At 39.1% G+C, this 15106-nt stretch overlaps 2 protein-coding genes across 2 annotated transcripts; both read left to right on the top strand.

Annotated features, from left to right (window-relative positions):
* The first annotated feature begins 1339 nt into the window (after positions 1-1339).
* LOC146449467 (thymidylate kinase-like) lies at positions 1340-10487 on the top strand. Its single transcript, XM_085101627.1, has 6 exons — positions 1340-1692; positions 4244-4352; positions 6697-6787; positions 8367-8555; positions 9394-9583; positions 9860-10487. Exons 1-5 carry the CDS (start codon positions 1551-1553, stop codon positions 9511-9513), a joined length of 651 nt encoding a protein of 216 aa, XP_084957753.1. The 5' UTR covers positions 1340-1550; the 3' UTR covers positions 9514-9583; positions 9860-10487.
* Positions 10488-11168: 681 nt separating this feature from the next.
* LOC146449468 (uncharacterized) lies at positions 11169-15005 on the top strand. The gene has a single exon (XM_085101655.1). It carries the CDS (start codon positions 12981-12983, stop codon positions 14481-14483), a length of 1503 nt encoding a protein of 500 aa, XP_084957781.1. The 5' UTR covers positions 11169-12980; the 3' UTR covers positions 14484-15005.
* The last annotated feature ends 101 nt before the right edge of the window (positions 15006-15106 follow it).

The raw sequence follows: 15106 nt of genomic DNA on the forward strand, positions 1-15106 counted from the left end.
ATTTTCCAATCTTGTCGATGTTGGTCCTCACCTACCTTTTGCCGGGAATGCTGAAATCTACTTCCGCTGGTCGTAAAGAACGGTGACTCTCAAAACAATATTGGCCGGTTATAAACCAATGACGTGTCGTAAAGAGAGCGAGTCACCCACTGAACCGTGACATAGGTCATTCAAAAGGAACGGTGAAGTAAAACAGTGTCCTCGAAGGAAACCATTTTTCGAAGCTTGTTTTTCATCCAATCATGAGACAGCTACCAGGAAAAGCGGCCAAAGAGACGAGGAAAATGAAGAGAGATAGAAAGAAGGGTAATGCCCAGGGACATCAGAGGATTTTAACAGTGGCGTTGCCTGTGCTGTTTGGCTTGTTCGCTTTGTTGGTGGCGTATGTTTACACGACCGCGAGCAAGCACTGAATGGAATCACAGACTTAATTGGACTGGACAAATGAAACATGGATGTAACTGAGAGACACCAAGTTAACATTGCTTTAACATTGTTTCATAAAGACGTTTGTGGATGAGCTTACTATGGACTATCGCTTCAGTATCGGCAACTTCCGCAGAAGAATTTTAATATCACGAACTGATCAAGTGAAAAGTCGTATCAGTATTGAACTATTCTGTCTCCTGCGTCTCTAATATGTTAGAGAGAAATACTGTAAAATCACATATTTCGTGAAGATAGGCAGCTTAGGGAAGATTTCTCCGACAAAATTGCTCTTTTGTGAAAGCTACTTGGTTTGAGTTCTATCAGGTCATCCATATTTCATAACTGGCGTACGATATTATTGTTAAGTAAATTTAATTCTTTCTGTAAAAACATCTGGAACAACTGTGCCCACCAGCTCGTAAAACATGAGTTGTTTTGTGAAATATATTTAACTTAATGCCCATGAAAAAGATAAATATATATTTTTAAAAACATTTCAGGACTGAGATATTGCAATAGGAGTGTAATATGCCCTGTTTTTTGGTGCTAAAATAATAGTTAAAATATCCCTTTTTAAATGGAAGATCATGTACTGTAATTAGTCGTACCAAATCGTCATTTGGATTTATTTATTGATTTTTTTCTCATATAATAGAGATTCTAACAATAATTATTATCCTGCGAAATTGCGCGGAATATCATCTGATACTTAGCAGAGGATGCAGTACGTAGAACGTATTGGATGTACAGTATAAATATCATCCAACAGCAGCTGCCAAGCTCTACACGTACAAACATTTTGACAATTCAGTAAAAAAGCTGAAGGGATATTTCTCTAAGTCTTATCGTTGCATCAGAAAAGCAAATCGAAAATACGATGACGCAGCGTCCAGACGCCACGCGCGTTAGTCATGTGTGACATACTCACACCCACCTTACACCCACGCGTGACAACGCAGAAGCTGAGAGAAGACTGGGACCCAATCTACGTTTGGCGGCCATATTGAGAAAATCATTTCCCCGCCAAATTTTAATTACCGCAGTTTTGCCTAGTTTTGCTGAAATATTTACTGGTTTGTTCGTATCCTTCGTTATCAGCTAGTGAATTAACAAATACTACAATGAGCTGCTTAACTCGAAGAGGTCGTGGTATTTTGGTGGCGTTCGAAGGTTGCGATCGAAGTGGAAAGTCTACACAATGCAAAATGCTTGTGGATTATCTGAAGTCAACTGGACGTGATGTAGAACATTTGCGTTTTCCAGGTAACTTAATAAGCTGGCATCGCCTATTAGGTTCTTAATTTCTAGTTCATTAATGTTAGAAAGTAGGTTTTGTCATTGTATGGGGAAACTCCATATAGTGGTATGCAGGGATGCTCTACCCAAACGGGTGCCTTTCTCTATCTTGTAGAAATACAAAAGGGTGGTTAAATTTTTAAAATTTTGGTACTTTAAAGGGTCACAAAAAAAGACTGAACCAAAAGGGTAGCAATTTATTAAATCCAAGTATTAGAAAGAGTAAGGCCCTATTCTACACCAGGAGAGAAAGGAACAAATTGTGATGATGATGATGATGATTAGAATAGGTTATGAAAACTCAGCAGAAACTCCCCAGTATAAATTAGAGCATGAATAGTCCTGTTGTACTGATAATGAAGGGGACATTTTTTCTGGCTTAAGCTTATCTTTGAGGTCAAAGTCAAATCACAACTGACATAGTTGTATTTACCTTTTTGTCATTCCTTTCCTTCCCACCCTATTTCATGTTTTCCTTGTCTTTTCTCCTCTCAAAAAAGTTCTTCATTATTTTAGTCCTCCCAAAAACCCTTCCTTATTTTTGTATCTTTGATATTATAGCTCAGTCTGCCTTCATACTTAGCAGTTGAAGGCATGCTTTCTTTTTGTGATCCTGGCCTGCCAAGATTAGCTTTGCTACCTGCGGCGCCAAGAAATTGTACAACACAGGCATACTCAGAAAAAAAATCCGAGTGCTCCTTCAGGAGTCGAACCTAAAGACCTTCTGATTACTAGTTCAGATGCTCTACCACTGAGCTACAGGAGGTTCATGGGAGCTAAGGCCATTAAGCTAGGGTAATACGACAAACATCCTGTATACTGCTAGGATTGGAATGTCAATGTGTGGCATTTGCGCAATGGAATTAACGTGATGGAATATGTTATGCCTGGTGAATAAATGAGAATGATGTATTTAATCAGTAAATGACACAGGCATACTCGGTGCTCCTATCAGGAGTTGAACCGCTCTACCACTGAGCTACAGGAGACTTGTGGGACATATGGCCATTAAACTAGGTTCATGGGACAAACATCCTGCAAACTGCTAGGATGCATACTATTCCAGCAGTATGCAGGATGCTTCTCGCATGCCAAGTTTAATGGCCTTAGCTCCCACGAGTCTACTATTAATGTTATTTTGCTGCAGATTGCTAGGATGGAAGTAGATTGCAACAATTTTTTCAAGTTCTTCCTGTGTATTTTAGAGAATTCGCTAAAAACTGATGATGGTTTGTTCTTCCTAAGAGAAAAACCTTAATAGTTTCTTTCTGATGTCAGTAAGAGAAATTTCATTTACAAACCAGTTCTTTGCAAAATAATTGAACAGTTTTGACCAAAGTGCATCAAAATTGCCGTGACACTTGCCCATTTAACGGGTTAAACCTCCAGGCAGAGCCTCCCTGTGTAAAACTCTTTTAAGTACCTCCGGCACGCATATTTTGCAGAAATTCTAAATACAGTCGACTCCCGATAACTCGAACCTTCGAGGGAAATTGAAAGAAGTTCGAGTTATCGGGAGTTCGAGTTATCGAGGGTAAATTATATAGAAAATGATCTGAAGGGAAAGGAAAATTGGTTTGAGTTAGTGCGAGGTTTGAGTTAGCAAGGGTTCGAGTTATCGGGAGTCGACTGTAAACTTACTGGTGTGCAGTACGTTGATAAATTGGAATTCGATACCCGTAGATATTAGACTATCACCCAGTCTCGCAGCTTTTAAGTCAGGAATGAAGATGTTTTTAATGCTTTTATAATTTAATTTTCTTCTGATTATTATTATATATTTATTTCTTTACATTGGCTACTTGGTGATCTGTCTCGTATGGAGTGTTCTACTCTTTTACAGATTATCCTTATGGCTTTTTTCTTTCTTTCTTTTTTGTGTATATAGATTTAATGTGCCATTAAATAATTGTAATAAATAAAAAAAAATTAAAATAAATGCAGAATGTGCAGGTCAGGACGAGGAAATAATGTTTGTATTAACAAAGTGTCCATATTTAAGCAGGTGTCCATAAATCATTTTACAATCATTATTATGTATCAAATCAAAGGGCTTTGGTTGAAAAAAGGACATAAGTGACAATTTGCTTGAAAAAACCCCAGGGGCTTACACGCCTATATAATCTAAAAGTCTGAAAACGAGTATGGATTTTATTCATATAATTTTTTGGTCTGAAATAGGGTTAGGGTTTGGAGAATGGAATAGGGTTTGGAGAATGGAACTGACACTCCCACCTAAAATTCTGAGGAGTACCCACCTGGGGAAAAACGTTTCTGTATTTTTCTGAATGGGCCCATTTTTCAATTGTAAAATGCTTGGTCTTATTTTTTTGCTAGAGGGTGTAATTTCAAAGCTATGGGACTTTAAAGTTGGGTAATTATCTTAAGAAATCTGTTTGATTCTGTGATCTTCACTCTATGTTCAGTTTCTGGCAAACATCTCTGCAGGGATGCATGCTTGAGCTGCAGTATTTGGGATGCTTTAGGTTTCTTTCTAATTTCTGTGCTTGTTTTCCAGACAGGACAACAGCCATAGGAAAATCTATCAACTCATACCTACAGGGAACAACTGAGTTAGAAGATCACGCTATTCATTTGCTCTTTTCAGCAAACAGATGGGAGGCTGTGTAAGTAATACATTATTTACTGTGTAATATTAAGTTCCTGGTACGAATGGTGTCCTGACACCATTTTGTGATGATGACTAATGTGATGTTTTTGTCAAAAAATAAATGAAGTTAACCCTTTAAGCTCTAACAGGGATCAGCATGAAATTTATCCTAATAATATCATTCTGGTTATTCAACCCCTGAGGTCATGAGAATTAAGGATATGATCACCCAAGGTGAATTTTCTTGATATTTTAATAACTTCTCCCTAGTACTTTTAAAAGAAAAGTATGGGGACAAGATAGGAGAATTTGTTCTTTGATAGTAGGGGTTTAAGGGTTTTTAAGCACACAGTAATATTGTTGAGTATCTGCGAATGGCCCTTGCAGCTGATCAAGTTCATAGATCACTTTGACATTGTTTCACTGGCAATTAGGGTGGTTATTTCCAAGGGAAATGGAAAAAAACATTAAACACCGCATACTAATAAGGAGGAGGTTTATCAGGTTTCTAAAACCAAGTTGCGCGTGTAGCCTGCGTAGCAAGCGTTTCTGTGGCGTTTTCAGCTCTCCAGAGCCGATTCTCTAATTTTGGATGCACAGGAAATGGGGCGAGAGAAAAACAAAGATGCGAGGGGGGAGGAGAGGAGGGAAAAAGAAACGCTTGCCCGCAAACCTCACGATTCTGCAGAACGCCCTCTTCACGCGTTCACGCTTGAGCACACATCAGTCGCGTGTTTGTCAAGGAGATGGCCAATGAGAAGAAAGGACATGTCAACGGAAGTAAAATATAAGTGCCTTGCACAATTTTAAAAACAAACACAGCGCTCCACGTGAATTTGGTGTCAAATGCAGCGAGATCGCAAAATAAAGATGCCTTCAAAGCCGGACGAACCAAGCGATTTTTGCAGCATCTGTAGCGCCGAATTCCACGTAAAATACGGCATTCCCGAAAGTTACAAGCGAGACTAATATCGACCATCAATGGAAAATTTGTTCAGGCCATCTCAAAGGAAGGAAAGTTTTGGAGTTATTCTTGCGGATGTATGTAGGAGTGTTGGGATTACCGTGGATGAAAGTAAAACGTACTCCGACAGAGTCTGTAAATCCGTGTGCCCGTAAAATCCGAAATCTAAGAAATTTGTATCAATCTATCCAGAGCGCATTTAAACTTAGCCAGTTTTCTGAATCAAAAGAAAATAGAAGTTCGTCGAGCCCCAGCGGTGCACAGAAATCGAAGGGGCTGTTTGACTCACCAGCAGGGAAGAGCCCTTGTTGAAAGGTAGTTTGTGTTTCCTTTCCAACACCACCGGGAAAAGTATCTTGCAAGTCCCTGAACTTCAGCCAACAGAAACCAAGAGCTACCGGCGATTCCTTTCTGAATATAGACGATGTTCCAAAGGGAGAGTTTTATGTGAAAGTCCTGCTTGTTAGCCCATCTGAAAATGTTACAGAATCGTATTGAGATCTTCTGTTAAATCCACGCTCAGCAAGAATATCGAGTGCTTTTTGAAGGCAATGATCGAAATCACAATCACTCTCTGCCATATTGAAAACTACTTGAGAATTCATTTCCTCTGTACAGATGACAGGAGATTGCCAAACTTCACTATGCACCAATCAGATTGCCGTGTTCGTTGGCAAACGCCGTTCTGCAGAATCGTGGGGTTTGCGGGCAAGCATTTCATTCACTCCTCCTACCCTTCCCCCTCACATCTTTGTTTTGCTCTCGCCCCATTTCCCGCGCAACCAAACTTCGGAGAATGCTAAAAACCCCACGGAAACGCCTGCTGCGCAGGCTACTGCACGTGATGTTTTATCGACCATTTGATAGGTCAATGGGCTTATGAATTATTGATGAATTTTTGAAATGAGGTTTGAATTTGTTTGTCTAAAATGCTGTAATTCTGTCTACTCTTTCTGCATTTGCTTGTAATGTTCAAGTCAGCAGGTGAAATCCAAAAGTATCACCACTGGAATAAAATATGCTGCTGAAGAATAAAATAACTTCATTATTTGTGGACCAATGTCAGATCCAGGGGTAGGGTAAGAGGGTTGCAAGCCCAAATGTGAGAAGTTGAAGACTTGATAAAGGCCTCATTTCACAACAGTTATTTAAAACGTTTCTAGTGAAGCATGCCCCCCTTACCCTCCCCCATAGGGACTCACACCTTCTGAACCCTCCACCTTTCTTAAACCCTGGATCTCTCACTGTGGATTATTATAGTGAATAAATAAAAAAAAAATCTGAAAATCTGAATCTGAAGTTTACCGAGCCTTGAGATTTTCAATCTTAATTCATGTTATATATTGGCAATCATGTGTAAAATACATATATTTAAATAAGCCTGTTTGTCTTCTAGTCCAAAAATAAAACAGCTGATAGACAAAGGAACTTGTGTGGTAATGGATCGTTATGCTTTTTCTGGAGTTGCCTTCACAGCTGCTAAGAAGGTTTGTTTAAATTATTTTACTGGAAATGGTTCTGTACTAGGCACCCAGAGTGCTTTCCACTTCGCTTAAGTTTTCAGTTCAGTCAGTTGAAATGTTAGTAGTACATGCGTATCAAACGGGAATTTTTTCTGGAACCAAACATACGACCTTTTTTTTTTTTTTTTTTTTTTTCGCAGTGTAACATATTTTAATTAATCACACAATACAAGGTTTACAATCCTGGACACTACTTACAATAATTAACATACTTCAGAACCAGCAATGCTTACTCAACTTACAATGTTCAAAGTACTGTCAGTACTTACAATACCTTTTTTTTTTGTATCACTGCTTGCACTTACAATAAATGCAACACTTTCAATACTTTGGTTTACATTGTTTACAAAAACTTACTCTATTAAATAATCATAACTATTTTTTACTTATTATTATTACTATTATTATTATTTAATTCCAGCACTTACACTTACAAATCGTACACTTACTACACTTAAAACAACATCTTGCTACTACTTAAACTATGTCTACCGCTACTTACATTGCTACTACTGCTACAGCTACTGTCTCAAAAAACATTTTTTATTTATTAAAAAAAAAGACAAAGATTAGAAAAAGATATGCAGACATGACAGACATTTGACAAAAAATAAATAAATAAATAAATAAATAAATAAATAAATAAATAAATAAAATAAATAAATAAAAAGAACAGGGTCCTTGCCTCGGACCTCCTGCAAATTCAGTACATATTGAGATCACTTTTGGAGGAAATCCACTTTTTCCTTTCTGCTGTTCCATTTGCACAAAATTTCCATTCCATTTTGTTGTGGCTTTTTGTGTGTGCCATCATTGCGCCACCACCTACAGTTTTTGACCAACCAATAAGATTGCAAGTTTGGATTGACTGGGAAAAAAAGCCTTTTCATTTGAAATGGAAAGTTCCGAAATTTTGAGCCGAAAATTTTGGCTAAATGGGAAGCACCCCAGGTTGGCTATAATATGCTAAGGTTCCAGTCTACAGAATGCTAGGTTGCCTGTGCTGATACACAGATTCAGAATCTCCACATCACCCAAGAAACACAATACAATGTGAAGCCACAAATGCCACTTCCTTACCTCTAGGTAAAGAAATTGCTGTCAAAGTATCAAAAACATTGTTTGCAACACGGAAAATAAAATTTGTCTGCATTCGGAGGCAAAAATTCAAAATTTTGTTTGCTTGATGTGCACTGCAAATTTTGTACAGATTTTGAGCAAATCAGATTAAAGTTTTTTTTTTTGCATTTTTGTGTTCTTTTTTTTGAATATGTGAAAAATGTTTGCACCTTTAAACAAGATGTTGCAGTCAGTAGGGAGGGCAAATAATTTCCCTTTGTCTTGGCCATATTTATTATTATAAGGTCGTTCTCATTTAGGTATGTTTGCAAACCAACTTTTCTTGTTAATTTAAGTGATGACATCAGAACTGCTGTTGATCAAAGAGTGAAAAATTCAAAGACAAATTAAAATAAATTCTTGTTATTATCTTTTTCTTCTTATTCAAAACCTAATGAATCTTCTTGTACTGTTACTGTTTTAGGGATTTGATGTGACCTGGTGTAAGAATCCCGACAGAGGTTTGCCATCCCCTGATGTTGTGTTCTATTTGGACATTTCAACTAAAGATGCGATGTCCAGAGCCTCATTTGGGGGTGAAAGGTATGAAAAGGCAGAGTTCCAGGAGCGAGTTGCAAAGGTCTATAAACAACTCAAGAGTGATGACTGGAAGGTAAATAATATACAATTATACAACATAACCCCCACTCATATGTGATATGGTAGACCAACCCCATAACTTTCCAACTTTTTTTTTCCTAGCAGTTACGGGTCTTAAGACATCTCACACATTAATGAACATGTTGAGAACTGTAAAATAAGCTATAGTTTAGGGGTATACCAAATAGACACAAGGATTGGGACTTTTTGAACTTTTCAATTTTTATTTATTAAACCCATTTATCTTAAAGCCATAACTTTTCTCATTTATATTGGTAATTGAACTGAGTGGAGTGCAATTTGGTATGAAATCATACGTGTGATTTCAAAATTGAACGAGGGTGCAGCGTGAGTTTGATTTGAAATCACAAATATGATTTCAGACCAAAATTGCACGACACGAAGTTCAATTACCACTTTATTACACCTATTTTGAAATCCCAGAGTAGCATTGTCAATATTAATATTCTATTTTTGTTACTTCATTTCCATTTTGATGGGCTAAAGAAAGCATGCGATTTAGAGCAAAAAATGGTGCAATTTGGGAATAAATCGCACTGTTGAGAGCCAATCAGATTGCAGGGATCACCAGTGATTTCAAAATGGGTGTAATAAATTATTATATCAGTTATGAAATGCACACATCAGTTACGGTAGCTTTGAAATGGAATAACATACACGACCATTGAGTTTTGTAGGTCCTGGCTCTGGACAAAAATGTCGTTTTTCTTAGGGCTTAAAGGGTTAAAACATCAACACAAACGGAAAGCAAAATTCACGCTACTCAACCTACGTGCAAGCAAAGTACAAAGGCCTCTTTAATATGGAAACTTTTCTCTCTTTTTGTTTAGGTTGTAGATGCAATGAAAGATAAAAATGAAATTCATGTGGAGATACGAAACACTCTTCTTGAATTAGAGGATCGTTTTAAAGACATTCCTTTGAAAGATCTTTGGACCAATAAGAATTAGTGAGAATTGGTTATTGAGAAGTTGATAGCTAGAATTTGTCGTAAGCCCCAGGGAGGCCGGGTACCAATAACTTGGGTCCGCTTACATCACATACTGTGACAACTCAGGCCAGTAACTACTGGCTTATTTTCCGTCTGTATATTATTAATCTTTACATACTGTGACATTTTAGGCCAGTAACTACTGGCTTATTTTGCGTCGGTATATACTGTGACATTTTAGGCCAGTAACTACTGGCTTATTTTGCGTCGGTATATAATATAATATACAGACCAAAGTAAGTCGCCTAAAATGTTACACTATATATACTGAGATAACAACATATTATATCGTTGTCTAAACCGCCCTTGGGGTAAAAATTAATTAATTTTGCACTTTGAAGAAATTGAAGGAAAGTGCAATCAACTGTTGTGAACCATTTGCCGAGAAAATCCGAAAGTTTCGGTCGTTCGGTGAATTAAATACTTTATTTTAGCTGTCCGACCAGCCTTGCATTTAATTTTACGTTAAATACTTCATAGCCTGTTTTACTACCTCCCGTTGAAAATTTTTCGAAATTAATAGAACTTCTGAAAAAGTAGCACCGTTTTAGCGTTTACACCAATACCGCGTCTTGTACGAGCACACAATGCCTTGGCAATACCCAAAGGAAACGCGTTCTTTCCAAACAGGAACTTCTAACCGAAATTTCCGGACGTTTTTGGTTAATGTTACACAACTGATAGTTTACTTGAATTGAGATCCATCATCATGGAAATTGAATTACTAACTAGGAAGTATTTATTTATCACTGTATCAAGGCTGTATTGTAAAATTTATTTATGCATGGATGGTAACAGACTGTGTCTGTCACGCAATTGAGTCACACAATGCTGTCTGCTACATGGCCTTTTTTTCCGTTACTCACGGACTTTGTACTATATCAGTCTTTCTTTTTTTTCTTTTGCGAAAGAATAAAGAAAACCCGGAAGCAATTCGCCAGTTCTTCAAGATTTTACATGCCGAAGATCAGTCGGGTTCCGAAGATCCTCTTCCGAAGAACTTCCGATTCCTATCGTCCAATCATGAAACAATACCGAGTCTTCGGCGAAAATTATCGCAAACATTTTTTTCTTAAAACATACTTTACTCCAACTGATACAATATTTTGTGAAAGTTTTTTCACGAAAGAGGCTGTGCTTATCTAAATATTGGAGAAAAATATATAGAACGTCCGTTTTACATCCAGCCACTGATCGTTATTAGTTGGGGTATTTTCTAAAATTTTCTGACTACAGTTGTAGTTCCACCAAGATTCAGTTCCCTTCATTTGTCCGGTTGGCCCTTGCCAATTTGTACAAAGTCTTCCGTTTTTCTAACACTTGGGTTTACTGTAATTGCTGCCGATGTGGTTCATAGTCTGTTCTGTCCAAGCGAGGTTGAAAAAGGTTGAAAAATCTCGAGAATTCGATCACATCAAACTGTGTCAGCTTACGCAAGCATCCCATTTCGATCTCTTAAATACAGGTATCTTTTTCATTAAAAGAGAAGAAATAGTTTTAATTACGAGCAGTTAAGAATGGCCCATGGCACCACAAAGACATAATTCCTCGTCCCGATCTCTAAAGATTCAGGGGGCGTTGGGGGGTGGGGCGGGAGGGTTGTAATGTGGGGAAGTTCTGGATTTTGATCGCCAATCATGTTGGTAAGACCGCCAAATCCATTAAGCACATCACATAATTTCAATGCGCAAAAGAAAACGAATGGCGCTTTCGTCGTTAATTTGAACGTATGGAGAATGATACAAAAAAGTGTACATAGCACAAATCGTGGCGTGTGACTGGCAGAAAAAGGGGCGGGAAAAGAAAACGCGCGTGAGGCATGCGAGGGAGGATTCGCGCGCGAAGACCAACCCCCGTGTCACGATGAATTTTTTGATCATGCTCAGGAGCCCATGGGCGCCTGTCACGCTTTATTTTGAAGCTTGCAATAATTCATTGAAAAATAATCATCCCTCGACAGTTTTCACATTCCGAAATGAAAATTCCTCGCGTTCATTCTTTTACTGAGTAGTGGAAATACGGAAAGCGCGGTTTGTAAATCCATAAGGATTTGTCTTCTTATACTCTTGACGGGCAGATTTATCGGCATGGCAAGTCCGGACAAAACAAATTATCAGACCCCTCTGTGGGATATCAAGTTGATTATCCCCTTATCGGGGGATGATCTCATTTTCAAGAGGAAAAGGTCGAATTCAGGGCAACCGCTTTAATATCTGTTAGCTTCGGGAAGGCACAAACATTTTTGGTGGGCTTAAAAAATATACTTGTTTTGATTTAAACCCAATCCAAACAGTTGCGATGGTTCGGAAAATACACGTGGATCGTTTACTTGTTATGTGAAGAATTTGAGCCCTGCGGAAATCACTGTTATCTCTTTAGATCTGTGAAATTTTCTTCGGGTGACAGGCCATCCATTTGAAAGAAAACAGTTTCATTGAAAGCTGGGAGTATTTGTTCGCTTGCGGGGCGTCTATTTACGTCGATTGATCGGCGATTCCCCCCAATTAATGCCATTTATATTCAATAGAAATCAAAAAAAGGTAAAATTGAAAGTATCACCCTTTGATAAACGCGTGAAAACAAGCTGTGTTTGAAACGATTTTACTGTCACTGTAAACAAAGTGAAAACAAAGACCGGAAACTTTCAACTTGCCGGAAGTTGGTCTAAAGCAATCACCATCAATAATGCCTGGAAATTTCACACCTAGCTGTTGTTTGACGTTTTTGGTTTTGTAATTCTATTGAGCTGTTTAATTTTACCACTCCCTTCGAACAAAGGTCGAGTTCGTGAAGATTTCCCAATCAGAGCGATCACTTCAATTTCAAAAAGATTTTGTGTCTCTGTAGATGCCGTTGTTTTTAATCCAATGTTTTAGATACCACGCGCGACCATGCAAAGTTTTGTTGTTTTTGTGTTAGCCGTCGCGATGTCCGATCTGGTTAGTTATCATGTGGTTGACAGTCGGATATTTCAACAAGTTGCTTCGGAAGTTATAAAACAGACCCCCCTGGGACATCCCAAACAAACAATTAAATTTTCCTGCAAGGCTGAAGACCTTGATGTTGAAGGTCGATCTGCTCGCTCCTCTAAAGCTTTGTTGACTTTTTTGCGTTGGTTATCAGATCTTAAATTGATCAAACGTGTGAAAACTATGAGTTTGTCACTCTTGATTCCCCACGCCTTCACTTGAAACTGCTCTAGATATGCCCCATTGTATAACGCAACGTGATCGCTGATTGGTTTACAGTATTGTCGCACTGTCAATCAATATAGTACTAGCCAATGGCAGATAAACATCAATTTACCCCCAATGGTTTCCTGTGCGTTGTAAGTTACTTTCATTTAGATCGAGAGAAGTCAACAGTCAAAGCAGATTAAGAAAATTTTCTGCGCCACACGCGTGTTGATTACGCCGTGAAGACAAAATGGAAGCGGGGCCGTTAACGCGAAATTACCCGAACATTTTTGAATGCTTGACTAGCCACAATCCTTCGATTCCTGCGTTTGGCCTTCAGAGAGCTGTTATGCCCGAGAACGTTGATGTGACCCAAGACTCAAGCCATGGTTTTACGTACGCAGATTCACCCATCCATTTACCCGGTTTGAGGCCGGGCGCGCACGAGTATATTCATTCTCTCTCCGGGGGTAACTCACAAGGAGCTTTTAACCTGCAGACCAATTACCCTGTACCAGCTGCGTATTCCACGCTGGCTGCCCGCGGAAGAGATTTCCTGCTACGCCGAGAAAATGCAGTAACGCTTCCATCTGTACCGTTACCAACTCACACCATCTCAGTCGACGTGACATCTTCATCGGCGAATCTGGTTGTCCCACCACCGCCCCCTTCTGCGTTTCAACAAACGATTTTTACAACAAGCAACGTTGCTCTCCATGCAATCAGCCTACCGAGTTTCTCCAACGCTCCTGCCCCGCTAGGACCGCCGCAAACGCAACAAGACGCGCAACACGCCTCCGCTACGTTCTCAAGTCTCGCGCAGAGCGTTCAAGTGTCACCTTCGTCCGAAACAAGCAACAACAGCAATGATTCGCAAACAGAAACCTCTCACGTCACCGTGAGTATTGGTGAATCACAACCAAGCAATGCCCTGCCACGTCCGAGCCCGCTCAACGCTGTTAAATCCAGCTTCGTTCCCTCGCCAACAAGCGTTGCCCCTTCAATGGAACTCTCCGCTAACGGTGCGTTTCTACGTTATATAAGGCCACAGGGAAAGCAGGAGTTCGTGTGCAAATGGACCCTACTCAGAAACAAGCTGTCTGTTCCCTGCGATAATAATTATCCCACTATCCAGGATTTAGTCAGGCATATTTCTTTGGAGCATGTGGGTGGAACGGATGGAAATGCATCTCACGTTTGCTTGTGGCATGATTGTCACAGGGGAGGGAAGCCGTTCAAAGCAAAGTACAAGCTCATCAACCATATTCGTGTTCACACGGGCGAAAAGCCTTTCCCGTGCCCGTTTGCAAATTGCGGGAAAACGTTTGCACGCTCGGAAAATCTCAAGATTCACAAGCGCACACATACAGGCGAAAAGCCGTTTGTGTGCGAATTTCCTGGGTGCAATCGCCGTTTCGCGAATTCCAGTGACCGCAAGAAGCATTCGCATGTTCACACGGCGGATAAGCCTTACCTTTGCAGAGTTGCGAGCTGTGGAAAAAGCTACACTCACCCAAGCTCTCTAAGAAAGCATTTGAAGATGCATTTAAAAGCTGTGAATGGAAGTCTTCCTATAGACAGTAGTGAAAGCATGGCTTTGATATCAGCACAAGCGGAACTACAGCTCAACGGCGCTCATGCTTCTAGAAACGTGCAACCGTGGTTTCCTCTCGCTCAACAATCACCGAAACTTGTGATTCAACAGGCGGCTAACACTCTACCAGTGACAGTGAAAGGCGAACCTTCAAGCTAACTTGAACACTTGCAAGAGTGAACAACACTTAATTGTTTTTTGAACATGAACAAAAACTCAGTGAACGTATCGAAGTTTTGCAATACTGACAGAACCGTTGTAAGAATTTCGTACCCATTTTCTAGCAAACAGATGGTCTATTTGTTGTATTTTAACACAGACGTTAAATCGTTTGTTGTTCAAAGCATTATTTAAAAGCAAGATAGAAATCGGAGATCTTTGAAGATGTTTTTTCAAAATTGTTATTTCCCTTTACAGTTTTATCACACAGATGTTGCAAATCAGTTAATAGGTGAGGATTTGTGATCCGTTAATTAAGAACACATTTGATAAATTCTTGTACAGAGACGTATCAAATAGGATAAAATTGTTTCAAATGACATATCGTTCGCGTTCATTCAGTATCAAATCGACAAATATTCATCCCCGAAGACAGAAAGTAATTTATTTTACAAATCTATTTTTTCAGGCTCACGTCCAAGCTCGTAAATGTCGTACAAATAAAGATGTTGATGATAGATGTATCCTGTCTCACCATGAATTTCGGGCTTTATTTGTCTTTGTAGAACAGTATATGGGAGCCTACGGAGAGGTCATCAAATCATGTCGTCACTCTTGTTCAT

The sequence above is a fragment of the Pavona decussata genome, unplaced genomic scaffold, assembly GCF_977016875.1.
Source record: "Pavona decussata unplaced genomic scaffold, jaPavDecu1.1 SCAFFOLD_602, whole genome shotgun sequence".
Lineage (NCBI taxonomy): Eukaryota > Metazoa > Cnidaria > Anthozoa > Scleractinia > Agariciidae > Pavona > Pavona decussata.

Coding starts and splice junctions, on each gene's coding strand:
- LOC146449467 (XM_085101627.1), top strand. CDS start 1,551: ATGAGCTGCTTAACTCGAAGAGGTCGTGGTATTTTGGTGGCGTTCGAA. Junction 1,693..4,243: donor AGAACATTTGCGTTTTCCAG/GTAACTTAATAA, acceptor CTTGTTTTCCAG/ACAGGACAACAGCCATAGGA. Junction 4,353..6,696: donor GCAAACAGATGGGAGGCTGT/GTAAGTAATACA, acceptor TTTGTCTTCTAG/TCCAAAAATAAAACAGCTGA.
- LOC146449468 (XM_085101655.1), top strand. CDS start 12,981: ATGGAAGCGGGGCCGTTAACGCGAAATTACCCGAACATTTTTGAATGC.